Source organism: Gadus macrocephalus, chromosome 22, assembly GCF_031168955.1.
Source record: "Gadus macrocephalus chromosome 22, ASM3116895v1".
NCBI lineage: Eukaryota > Metazoa > Chordata > Actinopteri > Gadiformes > Gadidae > Gadus > Gadus macrocephalus.
In genome coordinates this window covers 5,173,957-5,193,743 of record NC_082403.1, presented here as the reverse complement: position 1 = coordinate 5,193,743, position 19,787 = coordinate 5,173,957, and the positions used below count along the sequence as shown (strand labels likewise).

The window sequence follows — 19,787 nt, the reverse complement described above, 5'->3', positions numbered from 1 at the left end:
GTCCTCGATTCTCTGCACTGGATGAATGACAGCTGGGTGGGGTTTCACTTGAAATCTGCTTATACCTGAATGATGTTGTTCAGCTCCACCCATGGATTGGTCATTAAATCGTTATTATATGCATCTCCCTCTCTTCAAAACACATCTCGATACACGCACATCTCCCAAACACATTACAGAGCTACTAGTCACTGCAACAATGTTTTCTATTTATTGTAAGCAACTTATACCGTGCCAATACTGTGAGATGAAAATGAAATTTCAAAGCATCTGCAGCAGAACTTCTTACATTCAGAAGTGAATTCCCATCAGTATAACATTTATACAAACAACGCTGGATTTTCTCCTCTTTTTTTTTGTTTTGTTTTGTTTTTGTTATTGCGACAAAAAGACAAGACGACAAAAGCTTCTCCTTTTTTTGGCAATGAACGATAAATGAAAATCATTTTATTTACCCACGATATTTTTTTAAATCTTCTTAAGTAGTGTGTCACCCCCCTAATCTCTTCTCACGGCCAGTCGCACGCTGGGGCACAGGCCCTCCTTTCCTACGGAAGCTTTTGCGGTGGGTTCTGATGAGCATAAGCCAGTCCTTGAGAAGAGAGCTATGCGCCGACGAGGAGGGGGAGGGGCGGGGCGAGGGCGGAGGATGAGGCGAGGACGCCCGTTGCCGTGGCGGCGGCGGCGGGGCCATCCTCGGCGGGACGTCCCGCGCCGGGATTCATTTGGTCTTGGCCGCCTTCTGGGCGGACTTGGTGACCTTGCCGCTGCCGCCGATCTTCTTGTCCACGGCCTTGATGACGCCCACGGCGACCGTCTGCCGCATGTCGCGCACGGCGAAGCGACCTGGGGGGGGGGGGGAGAGAGTCGCGTCAGAGTCGCGTCAGGGGGGGTCTTGTGGTTCACTCGAGCCGTCGGGTTGTGTGCGCGGGTGTGAGGGTGGTGTGGGGGGGGGGGTGTTGGAGGTTATGGAATACGCTGTGCGCCACGAGGCCCCAGGGCTGAGATCTAATCGCATTCCCTTACCTTACATGGACGTGTGTTTAAATAGAGTTCATGAATACAGCGCCACGCACTACGGCAGTCGAAGGAGCTGTGGGAGCATCGGGACATCACGGGCACTTCTAACTTTAGGAGTTCACCTTTTATTAATCGTGGATCATTATTGATGCTAGACAACAACCATTGTCTTCGCTCAGGTTTTGGATTTGATCAAATAGAATATATAGTAGTGTGTGTGTGTGTGTGTGTGTGTGTGTGTGTGTGTGTGTGTGTGTGTGTGTGTGTGTGTGTGTGTGTGTGTGTGTGTGTGTGTGTGTGTGTGTGTGTGTGTGTGTGTGTGTGTGTGTCCTTTGCGCCACTCACCCAGAGGAGGGTACTGGGCGAAGCTCTCCACACACATGGGCTTGCCGGGCACCATGGTGATGATGGCGGCGTCGCCGGACTTCAGGGACTTGGGGTTGTCCTCCATCTTCTTTCCGGAACGACGATCGATCTTCTCCTTGAGCTCGCTGAACTTGCAGGCGATGTGGGCGGTGTGGCAGTCCAGCACGGGGGCGTAGCCCTGGGCGATGGTGCCAGGGTGGTTCAGGATGATCACCTGCAGGAGGGCGGGGGGTGGAGCACACGGGTTAGGGAGGACAGTGGAGGCGGCGTCGTAGGACTAACACAGGTGTAGCTTGTTACACTAATTAAGGGCCTTCTGCTTTAGTGGCGCAGGTAAGGGTGTGGACTAAACTAGTTGAGATTTCACTCATTGACCGGGACTCCCTGTCCATGCCACCTGCACCGGGTTGCGCTAGCTATGTGAATAATGTACTACTAATGTCCTCAATAACCATTAGTTTACAAATAGACATTTACAAAATCTGCTATTTGTCGTACTAATACATGAGGAATTAGAAATGCATAGCGTTGAGTTGAAGCCGGTTGTCGTCACTTCCACGTGACGACCAATCTAGTGGTAACTAATCAACCACAAGCTATGATGTCAACCAAGAAGTGCTTGGGGAGTCCGCAGAGGACATTGGTTGGCAGAAATTGACGATGTTTGGTCGTACCGTGTATTCCAGACGGAATAGCTTTGTGTTATAAACATGCGGCCAATGCTGTTTTCTGCACAGTGCCAACTGCAGAGGATGAGGCGTTTACATTTAGTAACTACCAAGCGTGACAAAATAACTCGTTTGTCTGGTGCAACCGGTTTGGATCAAGTAATGGGAAATGCGGAACTTAGTAGACACTAACATTATAATAGACTACGTTTAAACCCACGCAAAGATGGTGCAATCAGCTCCTCCTACATAAAAGGAGCAAACTCATAATTAGTGTTTAGAGCAACATGTGTGTTGGTCAGACGGTCAACCCTCTATGAAAGGTCTATTGGGGTCCACGACTGTACCAGAACAGCATCGATGCTGCTGTTCCTCCTGGAGTTCATAAGTTAAATTACTGATATTTTGGTTCCATTAACGATGGACTCTAATTTCCCAGACCAGTGATTATATTTTCAATCTCATAGTATACCCCAGAGCCATTATGGATAAACGGTTATGAGTACACAACGGTTGACTACAGAATGAATATAAATGATGCAAATAAACCAATCTAATCTAACTAGTACCAATTACACGTTTAACACCAGATGTCGTTTACGGGCTCTGAAGCCGTCTAGTCCCCGTGAACGCTCACCTGGGCAGTGAAGTTGTCGGCCTGCATGGGGGGGTCGTTCTTGCTGTCTCCGGCCACGTTGCCACGGCGGATCTCCTTGACGGACACGTTCTTGACGTTGAAGCCGACGTTGTCTCCGGGCGTGGCCTCGGTCAGCGTCTCGTGGTGCATCTCCACCGACTTCACCTCAGTGGTCACGTTGGCGGGGGCGAAGGTCACGATCATGCCGGCCTTCAGGATGCCGGTCTCCACGCGGCCCACGGGCACGGTCCCGATACCTGGGGTAGGGGAGGGGGGGGGGGGAGGTGATGGGTCAGGCCACGCCCCGATCCACTTCTCTTCACGTCTAGTTTAAAGGTGACATATTGTACCACTAGTTGGACACGCCCACTTGTGATGTGATGTCAGAAGAGGCAGAATTTCAAAGCGGCGTGCAACGGCTAATCACACTCACACCTGGTGGTATAAAGTGTCGCCTTAAAACCTCTGCACTATGTCACTCCATCAAAGGTAAATCTGAACTGGATTTTGGAGTTGTCTGTTCCTGAAGTATAAAAAGCGCACCCATACACAAGTCAACCCGTCCAAAGAATGTTTCTCTGTACGGTTTTAACCGAGTATCTGTTTTGAGTTGCCTGGGCCTGCGTCAGAGTGAAGCCATTATGATTGTTGAAGGCTCCCGACTCACTTCTTACCAATCAGGGCATCTCATCCGTTATTGGTTGGGGGAATCCTTCTTGCCTGCCTATCATGGGCAATGCAACACTTCTCAAAGGCGGTCAAAAAAGCAGGGAGCAGGGAGGAAAGCGATGTTCCTATCTGTCTGTTTATTTTCAACATCTTGCTTCCGCTCTTTCCGTCTCTCTCTCTCTCTTCACCACTCTCAAATCTTACCTACGGCACTTTGACTCCCGTATGGACGACGGCCGTTAGTTTACTCAGTAATGAGTCTGACCCTAGTGTGCGTGGAGCTCACCGCCGATCTTGTAGACGTCCTGGAGGGGCAGGCGGAGGGGCTTGTCGGTGGGGCGGCTGGGTTGCAGGATGGCGTCCAGGGCCTCCAGCAGGGTGACCCCGCTGGCGTTGCCGTCCTTGCGCTCCACCTTCCAGCCCTTGAACCAGGCCATCTGTGGAGCACAGGCACCGAGGCGGGTCAGCGCTGGGGAGTCCGTCCAACCCCCCCCCCGGCGGCTCATTTTGCGTCTTGCGACAGACGACGGGCTGTCAAGGTTATTCTAACGGAAGCTTTTTTTTAGGATTCGTGAAAGATTGGGTTTGGTTTCATTTAGTTTGAGCACGGTCGTCTTTGGTCTGTTTTCAAAGCTGATCCGTTGTGTAAAGTACCGTTGCATTCTTCTCGCAGTGGAGAACATACATTACCGAGTATCATGTCATGCAGTGTCAACTTTTTCAGCCACCGAAGGGAAATCTAATGGATTTATAGGGAGGGATTGAGGCATCGATTGGAAAAGTTTTATTCTTTGGATTTCCAATACCTTTGACCAAAAGTGATGGCTTTGGTGAACCACAAATATGAACCATGTTTGGGCCTGAGAGACCCACCTTCTCGCTGGACTCACTCACCTTCTCGCTGGACTCCAGCATGTTGTCCCCGTGCCATCCGGAGATGGGCACGAAGGCCACTGTGGCCGGGTTGTAGCCGATCTTCTTGATGTACTGGCTGACCTCCTTGGTGATCTCCTCGAAGCGGGCCTGGCTGTAGGGGGGCTCGGTGGAGTCCATCTTGTTCACTCCAACGATGAGCTGCTTCACTCCCAGGGTGAAGGCCAGGAGGGCGTGCTCGCGGGTCTGGCCGTTCTTTGAGATACCGGCCTCAAACTCACCCACACCTCCGGCCACGATCAGCACGGCGCAGTCAGCCTGCAAGCGGAAATACGAGATGGGTTTACATGTGTGCAGGTTCGTTTATTGCAGGGACTGTACCAAAATCTTCCAATGTGTAAAGTACAAAGTGAAATAGCATTAGTTTTCTTTTGATTTTTTTTAACTGCCTTTTATGAGCCTTTATAAGTCATTTGTATGCCTTTCGTTAATCATTAACACGATTATTAATAAGTGATATGTTAAAGGAGCCCTATTTACACCAGGTGTGAATTCATATTGAATTATTCTAAATCATTAGTTAGTCTCATGCTAGAAATATTAACTAATAGCACTTAAATTAAAAAAATGTATAATAATCCTGAAAATGTTTGCGTTTCACGTTAACATAATAAAATCTCCCATTGCAACTCCACAGCGAAACACTTGCTAAGCCCTACCTGCGAGGTACCAGTGATCATGTTCTTGATGAAGTCCCTGTGTCCGGGGGCATCGATGATGGTGACGTAATACCTGCCGGTCTCAAACTTCCACAGGGCGATGTCAATGGTGATACCACGCTCACGCTCTGCCTTCAGTTTGTCCAGCACCCAGGCGTACTTGAAGGAGCCCTTTCCCATCTGAGGGAGGCCGTCAGCCCGTCCAAAGAGGGGGTTTCATAGGTGGAGGAAAGAGGGAGTTAGTTTGGTGCACAGTGGACTGCATCTAGGAGTAAAATGCTCCATAAATCCCCATTTGAGAATGGTAATACAGTTGTGTATGTTATTACCCTGAAAGAACTTGAATGACCACTTTCTAAATGGTGAAGGAAGATAGTATTTTGTTGAGTTGGTCAATAAACTGGACGTTTGTAAGAACTGTTTCAGCCATTGTTTAGTCCTATAAGAGCAGACCTCAATTACATTTCCAAATTATTGGAATTCAGTTGGACATGCCATTTATAGTATTTCCCCCCTTTTTCTTCCAATTGGGTTCCTAATTTTGCTGAAATTAGGTTCTGATTGAGTCTCATGGTTCTCAAGTGTTCATATCTTTAGCAAGAGGTCCAAGAAGCACATAAGAACCATGAAACTCAATCAAAACCAAATTGTATCAAAACAGTGGGTGGAAAATTGCAGGTTGCAATTTCAACTAAACCAATATAAATTGTGAAAAGGTTTGACTAACGTTTTTTTTTAGATCATGGGTACATTTACTTGTGGAGGTATATTCTTGGAATTCAAAAGTGGAAGGCACATTTCGGTTTCGAAATTATGTATGTTATTTCCTCTATACGAGTGAATTTAAACACGTGTACAGTAGATGGCGCTTGTGTCTTAGAAATGGATGTTTGTCGCGAGAAATGGACGACTGAGCGTCCTTCCAGATCCGTGCAATACGAGCTAGGGCTAGAGGCGATCATGGTCGGCTGTGCCGACACTAACCTCAGCGGCTTCCTTCTCGAACTTCTCGATGGTTCTCTTGTCAATGCCGCCGCATTTGTAGATCAAATGCCCTGTGGTGGTGGATTTGCCGGAATCGACATGACCAATGACCACGATGTTTATGTGAACCTTTTCCTTTCCCATTTTGAAGGTTTTGCTGTTGGGGGAATCGGCATCGCAATCAAAGCAAATACAATTCCAATATACATTGTAGTTTCATCGATGACAGGTGTAAGCCATTTTCATATTGCGTTTTCGGGGCCAGTGTGTCATCACATGCGCCATGTGCTCCACGCCGGCCTCCATGTTGAGTGAACGCAGTGCCGCCATGTTGTCTGCAGCAGACACGCGCACCATGACAGTGCAGCCGGTGGAAAGCGCGTTCATGCGATCACCAATGTCAAAATGAGAAAATAAGCCAAATAGCCATAACAATCCACTCTGAAACGTTAAATACCTTTGAAGAAATGTTCAGCAAGTACCAAATTAAGGCCATTTTATAAACAATCCACCCATTGCCCTACCGACTATATGCATACAGATATATTAAGGCTTGCCCCTCTATCCAAGAACATGCTTTCATTACATAAGGCAGGCAGAATTATCTATTTATGGGTGGGATACATGCGAAAATGCTGAGCCTTTAGCGATTCTCTCAACATGCCACAAGACTCAGCTGACACGTCAATAAACAGACCCGCAGAAAAACATAACCATGCAACAAACTATACACAAAAGCATCATATTTAATATTTCACCAACCTGTGCCCGAGAAGCTAACGAATGTCCCCTGATTTAGACCGGAGAAAAGGACAGACTACGCTTGGGCATGAGTTTTTATACTGAGCTAGAGCGAGCGGAGGGAGGGCTGTGCATTCTACCCATCTGCTGTCAGACCCAAGTAAGAGGCGCTATTGGCTGGCACAGTGTATCGCACTGTAGTGATTGGATATGAACACCATCACCGGGCACGGGATAAGGGCGACTAAACAGCTGCAAGACAACACCACAGCCCACGAACAAGTGCAAATGCAAAGCTATAAGAGAGACGGAGAAGCAGAGGTCAGTAGCTCGGGGAATAATTTTTGTAGAACTTTATTAACCAGCAGCGTCCTTTCCAATTCGATATCCAGGTACAGTTCTAAACAATTCAAAACTTAAATTCAACTGAAAAGAGGCACCGTCATCTAATGTTTAAAGTACAGAGACCATGCCATATTCTTAAGTTACTCCGAGTTGGTTCCTTTCCTTCGAAAACTTTTACGATGCGTTTTGATGCGCATTAACCAGTCCTTTAATAGAGCGCTCAGGTAGTTGTGCGTCTCCTCCGCCAGCCGATGGACTGCAGAAGCCGCCTCCTGAGGGTCGCCGCTGGGGCCGAAAATTCATTTCTTGGTGGCCACCTTGGCCGACTTGGTGACCTTGGCAGAGCCACCGATCTTCTTGTCGACGCTCTTGATCACACCGACGGCAACGGTCTGCCTCATGTCACGGACGGCGAAGCGACCTGCGGAGGGAGGGAGGAGTAGGTCAGACCACTGGTATCAACACCACGCTGTAACCCTTGTGTTACCCAACAGTGAACCAGGCCGGAGAGGTGGGTTGCGTTGCTTACCGAGGGGAGGGTACGACTGGAAGCTCTCCACACACATGGGCTTGCTTGGGATCATGTTGACGATGGCGGCGTCTCCGCTCTTCACGCTCTTGGGCAGATCCTCAATCTTCTTGCCGGAACGACGATCGATCTTCTCCTTGAGCTCGTTGAACTTGCAGGCGATGTGAGCGGTGTGGCAATCCAGGACTGGGGCATAGCCCTGGGAGATGGTGCCAGGGTGGTTCAGGATGATGACCTGCAATGGGGAAAGCAACGGTTAGATCCCAGTTCAGACTACTGTATGGGAGGGGTGGGGGGGGGATGCAAAGATCTGGTACTGCACTGTCGCAGTCGTGAGCTCACCTGGGCGTTGAAGGAGTCGGCCTGCATGGGGGGGTCGTTCTTGCTGTCTCCGGCCACGTTGCCACGACGGATGTCCTTGATGGAGACGTTCTTGACGTTGAAGCCGACGTTGTCACCGGGGAGAGCCTCGGTCAGCGTCTCGTGGTGCATCTCAACGGACTTCACCTCAGTGGTGACGTTGGCGGGGGCGAAGGTGACGACCATGTTGGGCTTGAGGATACCGGTCTCAACACGGCCCACGGGTACTGTTCCAATACCTGGGGAAAAGAGCGAGGAGCGTCAGTGGACGGCGGAGGAACAGGTGCTAGCGTGGATCAGGAGGAGGATCTAGTCCCATCGGTCTAGTGGTGTCGGGTGCTCACCGCCGATCTTGTAGACGTCCTGGAGGGGCAGGCGGAGGGCCTTGTCGGTGGGGCGGCTGGGGGGCAGGATGGCGTCCAGGGCCTCCAGCAGGGTGGTCCCGCTGGCGTTTCCGTCCTTGCGCTCGACCTTCCATCCCTTGAACCAGGCCATCTACGGAGAACGAGAACAGGCAGGTCAGAATAATGTTGGGACTCAAAACAAAAGTGTGAAGATGGGTGATGGGTGGGACCGAATAGAACAAAGAAAGAATAATGAAGAAATTTCTTCTCACCTTGGAGCTGGCCTCCAGCATGTTGTCCCCGTGCCATCCGGAGATGGGCACGAAGGGCACAGCGGCGGGGTTGTAGCCGATCTTCTTGATGTACTGGCTGACCTCCTTGGTGATCTCCTCGTAACGGGACTGGCTGTAGGGGGGCTCGGTGTTGTCCATCTTGTTGATGCCAACGATGAGCTGCTTCACTCCCAGGGTGAAGGCCAGGAGGGCGTGCTCGCGGGTCTGGCCGTTGCTAGAGATACCGGCCTCAAACTCACCAACACCACCGGCAACGATCAGCACGGCGCAGTCAGCCTGTTACCAGAAAGGAAGGGAACATTAGCCCACAGAGGACATTGAGGTCCATTCTTTTGTCATTTATGTACATTGCAATTGCAATATTATAATAGTAAACTTAGTTCACCTGGGAAGTTCCAGTGATCATGTTCTTGATGAAATCCCTGTGTCCGGGGGCATCGATGATGGTGACGTAATACTTTGTAGACTCAAACTTCCACAGGGCGATGTCAATGGTGATACCACGCTCACGCTCTGCCTTCAGTTTGTCCAGCACCCAGGCGTACTTGAAGGAGCCCTTTCCCATCTGTGGAATAATGTCATGTTTTGTTTAGTCATTGATTCAGACAATGTATTAATGTACTTTTATTCATAGGCCCGAGACCTATGGTGGCCATGATGGCGGCTAGGCACTTGTGCACTGTCACCATTTAGTACAATGCGAGCTTAGGCCACGCCCAGCGTGCGCGCACCCGATGCCCACACCCTTGCCGGGCTGACGGGTTCAGAATAGGCATGGCGGAGACGCCATCTTTGAATTATTTTTTTGGTGGATTTCTAATTTTCCTCAAAGATCAGGCACAGAATGGACAAAACCGGCTTACCTCAGCGGCTTCCTTCTCGAACTTCTCGATGGTTCTCTTGTCAATGCCTCCGCACTTGTAGATCAAGTGGCCGGTGGTGGTCGACTTGCCGGAGTCGACATGGCCAATGACCACGATGTTGATGTGGAACTTGTCCTTTCCCATTGTTGCTTAAGTTTCTGAAACACTGCAATAGGAAATAAAGTCAATATACATCAGCAATGCTAACACCTTAGCCGAGGTAGACCGTGAGGTCCAACCCGCAGTAACGGGCCACAGTTGGTCGATTGTGTGACGGATTAGGCAGCCCGTATTTCAAGGGCGGTAAAAACATTTAAATACAACACCAAATCACATTAAATACGCCACCGCTTATGAGACTATTGAGCCAACTATATAAAACCGTACATTGATTGACAATAAATAGACATTAAATTATGTATTTTGGGGCATCAAGTTCAGGCCTAGCTGGGCGCAAGGCCAAGAGCGACACGTGTTAGTTAGGAGGGCCACGTCGTGTATAAAGTTACTAAGACCTCCGAAAATCCAACAGGCATGGGGACCGGAGCCAGGCAGCTGGGCTCACAGTTGTTACTTAAAGTAGCCTTGGTGAATTCCGTTTAAGCATCTCCGGAAATTGTGGTTGAAATGATGAGTCTATTGTTCGTCTTCCCCTCCCCCAGTGTGCCATATTTCCTACAATTTCGCGCTATGAAGTTACCACCAGACCGACACGACTGAACAAACTTCGGCCAACAAAGTACATTGGCGTTTGAAAGTACCGCCGGAGAGCCATATACAGGGAAACACCGGGCAACCAGCGAGAACCCCACAAAGTTACAGCACAAAAACCGAGCCATTCGGTGGAAAAGAGAGACAAAAGAATGTATACAAGTAAAAACCGGAAAACACACCGTATACCGCTTAACATCCTTCGAACCAAACCGAGTATTAAATGTGATAAACGCAGTGCACTTACCGGTGTTACTGGTTCACAAAAGCTGCTGTTGCTGCCCCTAGCCAGGTAACTGAAAAAGAAAGACGGATGCAGGGCTTGACTATTTATACCAGGGGAGGCGGCCAGCGCGGCTCGCACCCAGCATCCCCCGGCCCTCCCTAATTGCACCCGCAAATCACACACATTCCGCCAAATACGTCATCACGTCGCATGAACCTAGCATGTTCGAGTGCGTCTCACACTTTCATTCCGTCCATAGTTAACACTATTATAAAAAAACAACCAATGACGTTACAATGGAAGCACACAAGCCGGGCTGAACTCGGAGTTGGGGACTTGTGTGAATGTGTAGAATAGCTCTCTCTATTGGATTCATTGCTTATTGTGATGCATTGGGGTTCTCTCATGAACGCCGACAGTCAGCTGAGCGCTTTGGTTTACAACGCGGTCTGTTGTTCACTGAGACACATTTGATTTCTATAATTTCATCATAAAACTCCTGCAGTCTTTCAACAGAAGTATGAATACCGGATAGATTCTGTTCTCTTGCATACTTTTTGCTATTCTCTCCACCACTTTCTGGGCAGCTATCTACTCTCACAAACATTGATATAAACATAGCATATGATAGGTAGTCTACTGTATGGAAAAGGTTTGCTATGACTCTTGTAAGCCAAAGTGCATTTTGGTTTCTAAGATAATAAAGGTTAACGTTGATTGCAAACCCCATATGTGAGAGCTGGTCACAATCCAAACGTTGAAACCTAGAAACATGTATAAACTGCATTCCCTCAATATCTACACTTCATTCACGTTATGATACATTTAAATGATCCGCATGATGAGCTGATTACTCATTAAATATCCAAGCAATACTTTTGACACTTTTCAAGAATTCAAGAAAAGCTTTTACATTTTCCAATCCATATTCCAAATAAAAGCATACAATTGAGATGGAAAAGTTAATCCTATAGTTTAGGAAAATAATCTTGAGGTCTGCAACATGTAAAACCCCATATTCATGGCCTAAAATGTACATTCTGCAGACCCAAAACTTTGCCTTTAGACAACACCATCCACCTAACAAGATTATTGAAATCCTCTCAGATTACCATCAGAACCAGGTGCCACATTGTGAAGAAGAACAACTCAAGACAATTTCAGCCAAAGTCTGACGGTGGGACACATACTGTATTCAAAATACAGTATGTGTCCCACAAAGGATGGGCTACTTACAACAACCCCTAGATTATATGGCCAAACAAGTTCTAGACCTGATCAAACCACCCAGCAATCATATTGATTGGCTTTGAAAGATGGCGATGTGGAGGGTCCATGTTGGCCCACCCCAGGTCCTCTTATACAAAACCCGCTGTGTGTGGGCCCGTCAACAAAGGAACCGTTTCCACTACCAAAGGGAAAACTATAGTTCTCTTTTGTTTCTGTTGTCATAAGTCAGGAATGGGACTTCACAGAGGCATGCGACCTGATCTGCAGTCGGCTAGCTGGGCCAAGAGCAACCCTTTCTGTCTCTCTTTCACACACACCCTGGCAGCCACTACAGGCTAGAGCAGCTGTTACTTTCAGTCCGGTTCATGAAACCGGGGGAGAACATTTGAGGAGGAGATGATGAGTGGAAGCAGACAGAGAGAGAGAGAGCGCCAGTGACAGAGAGAGAGAGAGAGAGAGAGAGAGAGAGAGAGAGAGAGAGAGAGAGAGAGAGAGAGAGAGAGAGAGAGAGAGAGAGAGAGAGAGAGAGAGAGAGAGAGAGAGAGAGGGAGTGAGAGAGAGAGGGAGAGAGGGAGAGAGAGAGAGAGAGAGAGAGAGAGAGAGAGAGAGAGAGAGAGAGAGAGAGAGAGAGAGAGAGAGAGAGTTCAAACTTTCAGTTCACTGCTGACTAGTCGGTCAAAAGACACCAGTAAAAGGTCCAAAATCAATACATTTATTGATTTCATGCAAAACACTACTGCTACTCCTACTACGAACGTGATATTGATTACATTGTATTCGTAAATAAATTTGATTCTTCTTTTAATCCCAGGATGAGGTGCTTCCCAGAATGTTATATTAAAACTCAAAAATAACTTTTTTGTTGACCATTGACCATTACGTATATCTCTTGTCTGTCTTTTATCTTTCTTTACTCAGACTTACGTCCGTCTTTCATTTTTCTTTGAACAATATGTAACAGAAGAATTGGTTATGAATGATGAAGGTATACTTTTTATGTATATTTTCATTCTTTGTAGCCAACAAAGTGAAGGATTCAAGGCGTCCAATTCTACAGATCTAGACCCCCTACGCCTACTGAAACCCAGCCAACTGAAGGGTTAACTGTAGTTTACTAGTTAACCTGTAGTAAATTAGTTAAGGAGAATAACAAGCTGTTGTAATATCATATGGTGCCACTAGACCTATATTTTCTTGTCTGTAAGAAGGAATACAGTAACACAGTTATTCTCCTTAAACTGAATGAAGGATTCACAGTTATTCTCCTTAGACTACATGCCTTTTGGTAAATTAGAAACCCAACCATAAGGCATGTAGTCTAGTTAGATTTAGTTTGGGCCTGTTACGTCTGTTACAGTTCGGAAGAGTAAAGTCCACATACTGCAGATATTGCCCCAAGGGTTTGTCTTCATAAAAAAACAATGTCAACGTTTGGTTCTCAGTCAGGATTCTTAGTAATAGGACGCCCCGTTCTAAAAGTTATTCGGCTTATCTTGACCACTGGCTTTTGGTTTGGCTCCTATCTAACATGTAAATGAAGAAACACTCTGAATCTGTGAGATCCCAGCATGACCTCTGAGGAACGCAGCCAAAAGGTCTATTGCCTCCCATTCGCATGATGGCCATTCAGGCAACCGCCTCCCAACCCCAACGAAAGACTCCCCCCCCCCCCAACCCTCCTACTGTATGCTTCATTTTGAATATTCGTTCAATCCTTACAAAATCTTGATCAGATCATGCAGCCGCCTCGTTCACCCAGCCGACCTGTCCAATGCCACAGAGTCATTTTGGACCATAACATTTGACCAACAAGGAAAACGGTCTGCTACCTACCGCCTATAAAATATTTGAAAACAACAAACAAGAATACAACCTGACTTTTTGGTCAAACCTGTAATATAAACTAGCTTTGGACCTCACCGCAGAGAGTACATTACAAACAGACACATGAGGAATACATCAATGACATTCAAATGTTGCGTAGGAAGGCAGTAGTTGATCAAGACTCATTTAATAGAGCGATTTCATTTGGTACAAATGTTTTTTATTTTTTGGATTTCAGAATCATCAGGCTTCGAGGAACTCAGTCTGCTGTACACCACAAGCAACCACACACACACACACACACATGCACAGACACACATGCATGCCCACACAAGCGCACACCCACACACCAGATGCGTGCAAGCAGTACCAATGGAAGCACATACACATGCAACAACACGCACACACACCAGCATGCATGCAAGCACACACAAGCACGCATGCACCAACACAGACTCATGCACCCACATACACATGCACACACACACAAGCACAAACACACCCCTGCATGCACACACATATACATGCAAACCCAAACACACACACGCACACAAACGACTACTGGTAGAATCAGTTTGTGTTCATTTGGAGCATCAGCGTTATTTTCGGTGCAATGTCAGTGCTTTGCTTCCTAGGCAAAGAACCCTGTGTTCCAAGTTGAATCTGGTCTAGCAGCTTGCCGAATCGTGTCAGCTGACGGTTCGGCTTTGAGCAGAGTGTGTGCACTCTGCACTCCGCTTGACACACACAGAAGAACAACCTTAGGGCCTGAAGTTCGAGCACAGAATGGGGTGCTCGAAAGAATGGCCAACAGGTCTTGATGATGCACACACAGAGACGGACACACACACACACACACACACACACACACACACACACACACACACAGACACAGACAGACAGACAGACAGACAGACAGACAGACAGACAGACGGACAGACGGACAGACGGACAGACGGACAGACAGACGGACAGACGGACAGACGGACAGACAGACAGACAGACAGACAGACAGACAGACAGACAGACAGACAGACAGACAGACAGACAGACAGACAGACAGACAGACAGACAGACAGACACACAGACAGACAGACAGACAGACAGACAGACAGACACACACACACGTTAAGGTAACAAACACACACTGGGGCAGAGTGCTATACTGGGTGTTGGATGTTGGCAAACAAGTTGACCAACTCCACCTGACATTCCATAGGTGTGTGTGGGTGTGTGTGTTGCGGATGTCTGAAAGTGCCTTCAAGGTTGTTGATGTATAGCAGAAAAATTTGAATTTGAATTTTAATCTTGGGGTGGGTGGTGATAGAGGAAGATGGTGTGTGTGTGTGTGTGTGTGTGTGTGTGTGATTCATCAAGCATCAGCAGTTGCTAACACCGCGTCAGTGATGAGTCATCAAATAGGGCTGGTTGTCATGGCAACCAGGGAGTCAAACCGATCAGACGCATTCAGTCTCTTGTTTTATTTCCTCAAGTGCTGCTAACAGACAGACAGACACAGACAAACAGACAGACAAGTTCAATACATAGATTGAACAATGCATTGATAAATTAAAGGTTTCAACATGAATGTTTCTCAAAAGAGATACATGTAATCAAAGATGTGGAGAATATGTCATAGATGGTGTCCTTGCAAAATTAAACTTACCTCAAATAGTTTGTGAGTGTGTTTGTGAGAGTGGGAGGGTGTTTGTGAGAGTGTTTGTGAGTGTGTGGGGTGGGTGGGGGGGGGCTGTGGCCCCTGGACTTGTGTACCTCTGAATAATCTGATTACATTTAGGTTCTCCGCCACAGTGGGTGTAACTCAATCAACATTACAATGCCAGGCAGTCTATTTAAATTTCTGCCTTGCTGGAGGTAGATCAAAAATGCAAATAAAGCACATTTGACACAATGAGGAATCCACTGACATCCTGTCTCACTTGGTCCCAATTGATGTGAACTTAACACACTCATTACCAAGTGAAGGTCATGATCTCCCTTGTAAATGAAGAGTTTCTAACAGTTTGCAACCACCCACCCAACCGGTTTTTCCAACCCTACCTGGAAGTCGAGTTTCACCAAAAGCAGTACATTTACAAAATGTTGCAGTTTGGCTTTATTATTTTATAATTAATTATCGCAATATAAAATACTGTGTTCTTTTTTTCCCACCAAGAAGGGGATAAATTATGCAGTTACACCAACATACGGTACATCGCGGTTTAATTCCGGGTCGTTTCCGCTGACGCAATCTATGACGCAAACAGATGAGAGTCAAACATACGTCAACATTTACCTCTTGGCCTTTCATTAAACGAAATAAATACAATACAGAAAATGAATCATTACATAACCTCTTTTAATGACATGTCTTCATTAAAATATCTAAGAATAATTGCATAATAAGTATCACGTTAGTAAAATAATATCTTAAGAAAGGTCTTCCTGTCCCCTATGGATACCAACCAACACAGGTCCGGTACTTTTGCGTATTTGAATATTTACACCAATGCTATTTTTTCCAAACAGGCCGTTATTTCGAACTCCAAAATTAGATCCGTTGGCGTCTTTCGATATCAGTAATGTTTCCATAACCGTTATGCTTTCTGAGGACCCCTGCTGGTCGGAGAATCACATGGAATAATAGTGTGTCCACTGGAGAGGTGTTTAGGTCCTCTGAATAATGTCAATGTCCCCCGTATCAATTCTGGAAAACTGTAGATTGTTATTGAACTTCATAGAGTTTCATTGCTTTCATCTTATTGACCTAGAGTTGTTCAAATGAAAGATGACAATTCTCTGTCCAGAGGAACAGCAACTCGTTTTCTTTGGGAAAGGGTGAACTATTACAAATCAATATATATAGTTTAAAATACCTATTGTAATACTTTCAAGAGGAGGATGTAATTGCAATGGACACTTAAAATGGTGACGCAAGAAACACCAGTCCCCGAGGATGCTCTGTGCAAGCCTGGTTTGAACTGCTCTAACAATTCTCTAATGTTCTCAATTGTAAATGTACCTTCACTCGTTATTATGCAACTCATATTTAATTTTTTTTTTTACTCTACTATACTTATGACAAGGCAGGGGTCCTGCCTTGTCATAAGACTATCCCTGTGAAGGATAACGTTTTATTGCTCATTTTGTAGTGGACGCACTGCTTGCCGTGGAGCTAGCCTGCTGTAAGCTATGCCTGATTGAAATGAACTGACTTCTTGAACTTAAACCTTTCAGCTTCTGGTAAAATAACGACATGCTTGCGGCTATGTCCTTCTCTTGTGTAAAAGTAGGCTGTAGCATTCTGCTGACAGAGGAAGTGGCCCCAGGAAACATTTTCAGCCAACAATTATTTCCGCTTACATGCTTGACCATTTTTACTTTCTGTTGGTGGTGGTTGGTATTATTTTGCTCTTTGAAATAAATTTAAAGAAATAATGAACCCAATACCCGTTTAGAAGTTTAGAAGTTTTTACTTGAAGCCGAAGAAATAAAATAATAAAATATAAAACAAACATTTTAAAACTTTAAAAAAGGTAGAAAAATAATTATATTCTTCGAAGAGCATAATTTTATCTTCACAATCATGAAATGACTTTTTGAAATCAACATTGTCAGCCACGTAATGAAACAAAAGTTCATAGAGTCATCCTTCTTCCCATCAGAAAATGTAACCAGACCGAAGTCACCCATTATTACAGCTACCCAAATGGAATCCATTGTATTTTGAATAAAGTCAAATAAGGTAATGAGTGTATTAAGGCCCTCACAGTGGGTGGAGGCAGAGTCCCTTTAGAAAACTTCTGCAGAGGAGCAAGTTAATTATGTCACAGTAAAAGAGGGATTTATTAAGTACAAGGTGTATTATTTGGTCATCTACAAACAAACGCAGAGGTTACAAACCTCATACATGCAGCAATAGAAAGGCACGTGAACTTACAGAATTATACTTCTACGGAAATCCCACATTCCAGAGTATCATTTCCTCCATAGACCGACCACACGGCCCAAATTCTCCCGAGTTTAAGGATCAGAGAATACAAACCTGAGTATTAAACCTGACGGTCGGGCGGGTCCCGTTGCTCGAGTACCGACAGATGTGAGAATGAAACATAGCACTTGTTGGGAACCACACACGCTGAGGGTTTGTGAGAGGAAGTCAGGTGGGTTCCAAGTTTTCATAGTAACAGGAGACATATGTGGTCATTTGTAAAAAAAAAAGCAAGAAAAAAAAAAAGCAATATATAAAAACTGGAATCGAGTCCCCCGTTGTTTGGCTCAGAGCTTTAGGTACCTCTGCCCAGGGGAACCTTTTGGCAGGGCTTTGGCAGAAAAAGCTTTAGCCCCCCTATTGCACTCCTATCCTACCCACGTCTCTCCTTCTGAGGGAGTAAGGTTGGTCAACTTGCTCTGTAAAAGAGGGCCTTGTAACACACTTTTCCCTGTGAAAAAGCTTGCATGAATAAAGACATTTAACACATACTCTTCAATGACGTGGAGTGGAACCACCCACATCCCACACTATTTGTTTCTTAACCAACATTAAAGTGCACTTTTTCTTTTTAGATTAAAATGCTTAAAAAAAGACCACGACAGGGGGGCGGTTTGCGGTTCACTGATCCGTCCATAATCACTTTCTCCATCACCGTGGTGATGAAGTCCAGCGGGTCATCCGGCTGTCCTTCATGTGGCTATCGTCGGGTCGCCTTCGTTCCTCCTCACCTCCTCCTCCCCCCTCTCCTTCTTGGCCCTCTCCTCCTCCGCCCTCTCCTCCTCCGTCAGGGCCCAGGTCTGGATCACCCCGCTCCCCATGCACGTGAAGATCAGGGCCCCTAAGGCGTTGACCCCCGCCGAAACCCAGAACACATTTCGCCAGCCTGTCAGGGTGTGCTGCCACCCAGTGGACAAGAGAGGGAATTACATTAAAATGAACACTGCGCATGAACCACGTGATGAGACATGTTATTGTCGGTAATAATCATATCAGCCTCACACTCACGTACACACACACACACACACACACACACACACACACACACACACACACACACACGTCACACACACACACACACACACACACACACACACACACACACACACACACACACACACACACACACACACACACACACACACACACACACACACACACACACACACACACACACACATACCTCTGTGTAGAAACCTCTGTATTTTTATTTGCCTCTCTTACTCACCTATCATCACCTATTTTCATATCGTATCTTTGCAATGAGAGAATACCTTAGTGCAACCTGAATCAAACTGCTTGTATGGTTAAACCACAAGGGGCCAACTAAACGTGGTACTCTGTTGATGCTCGACGACGTGGTATCACTGTGATGTCTGTGACTGTATGTCTCTGGGGTGAAGGCGAGGGGAAGGGGCGAGGAGGGGGTCTTACGTCTTCGGTGAGGTAACCGGTGACGATGGAGCCAGGACCCCCGGGATGGTTCCGAAGGTGTTGGTGATCCCTAGCAACACACCTGCGTACCTGGAGACACAACCAAGCAGAGTTCAGGCGTACGTTCGTCTGAACCTGTCCTGAAAACTTTCATTGTAACTATAATATACGATTACATAGAAATTTCATTAACCTTTCTTATGCAACTACTGGTCAATTTAAACAGAGTTGTATCAAGCTGTTAAGATCGTTTCCATATGCATTGCTACCGTAGCCATGAAGTCTGATACTAGGGCCAGGCCAATCGACTGACTTCTTTGTTGTGCAGATTCCTTTAACTGTCTTGCAGCCTTGCAGGCATATTCACTTCACCCATAGTGTATTCCAATTTAAATTGCAATTAGGGAGGGGGGGGGGGGCGGGGGGTGGGGGGTTAAAGGGAAGGTTTTTCAGCTGAAACACTTGGTCCTCATTACCCTGGCAAACGTTGTATCGACTTCGAACTCCGACTACGGCTAGACTTAGCGGCTTCAATGAACGTCCTCAACATATCCCAGGACGTAATGGATCCGTAAACCCCATTGCCTTGCGTCGACGTCCAACCATAACTCTCCCTTAACAGTGAGACCTCTCCCACCTTGCAGTGGTTATAGGAAACCCCAGAGGTAGATAACCAACTAAATAAATTAAAATCACTGGTGGTAGGTGTTGTTGCAGAGTCACCCACCGGGGGGCGATGTCGATCTGGTTGATGAAGACGCCAGCGGCGCTGATCCCGCCCACGGTGGCCGACACGCACAGCAAGGTGACCGCCAGGACGGCGCTGCAGCCCGCGTAACCCGCGGCAACCAGACACACCGCCGGCACTAGATCTCTCTCTTTTCCTCCTCCTCCGTTGTTGTTGTTGAGAGAGATCTCTCTCTTTTCCTCCTCCTCCGTTGTTGTTGTTCTGAGAGAGAG

At 46.6% G+C, this 19,787-nt stretch overlaps 3 protein-coding genes across 3 annotated transcripts in view; all 3 read right to left on the bottom strand.

Moving 5' to 3' along the window:
• Nucleotides 1-188: 188 nt before the first annotated feature.
• Nucleotides 189-6,867, bottom strand: LOC132450970 (elongation factor 1-alpha). Its single transcript, XM_060043183.1, has 8 exons — nucleotides 6,699-6,867; nucleotides 5,937-6,093; nucleotides 4,953-5,132; nucleotides 4,255-4,551; nucleotides 3,647-3,797; nucleotides 2,692-2,948; nucleotides 1,366-1,600; nucleotides 189-846 (listed from the first exon to the last, which is right to left on the bottom strand). The coding sequence occupies exons 2-8, from the start codon at nucleotides 6,078-6,080 to the stop codon at nucleotides 722-724; spliced, it is 1,389 nt and encodes a 462-aa protein (XP_059899166.1). The 5' UTR covers nucleotides 6,081-6,093; nucleotides 6,699-6,867; the 3' UTR covers nucleotides 189-721.
• Nucleotides 6,868-7,015: 148 nt separating this feature from the next.
• LOC132450971 (elongation factor 1-alpha-like) lies at nucleotides 7,016-10,574 on the bottom strand. Its single transcript, XM_060043184.1, has 8 exons — nucleotides 10,370-10,574; nucleotides 9,412-9,577; nucleotides 8,934-9,113; nucleotides 8,528-8,824; nucleotides 8,256-8,406; nucleotides 7,894-8,150; nucleotides 7,552-7,786; nucleotides 7,016-7,443 (listed from the first exon to the last, which is right to left on the bottom strand). Exons 2-8 carry the CDS (start codon nucleotides 9,553-9,555, stop codon nucleotides 7,322-7,324), a joined length of 1,386 nt encoding a protein of 461 aa, XP_059899167.1. The 5' UTR covers nucleotides 9,556-9,577; nucleotides 10,370-10,574; the 3' UTR covers nucleotides 7,016-7,321.
• A 6,281-nt stretch (nucleotides 10,575-16,855) lies between these two features.
• The window catches only part of si:ch1073-513e17.1 (uncharacterized), a 3,192-nt gene continuing 260 nt past the window's right edge, over nucleotides 16,856-19,787 (bottom strand). The window contains exons 2-4 of the mRNA XM_060044077.1: nucleotides 19,555-19,714; nucleotides 18,828-18,917; nucleotides 16,856-18,292 (exon numbers count right to left, since the gene is read on the bottom strand). Coding sequence (XP_059900060.1) covers nucleotides 18,086-18,292; nucleotides 18,828-18,917; nucleotides 19,555-19,714 — 457 coding nt within the window. The 3' untranslated portion in view covers nucleotides 16,856-18,085. The remainder of the gene's footprint in view (nucleotides 18,293-18,827; nucleotides 18,918-19,554; nucleotides 19,715-19,787) is intronic.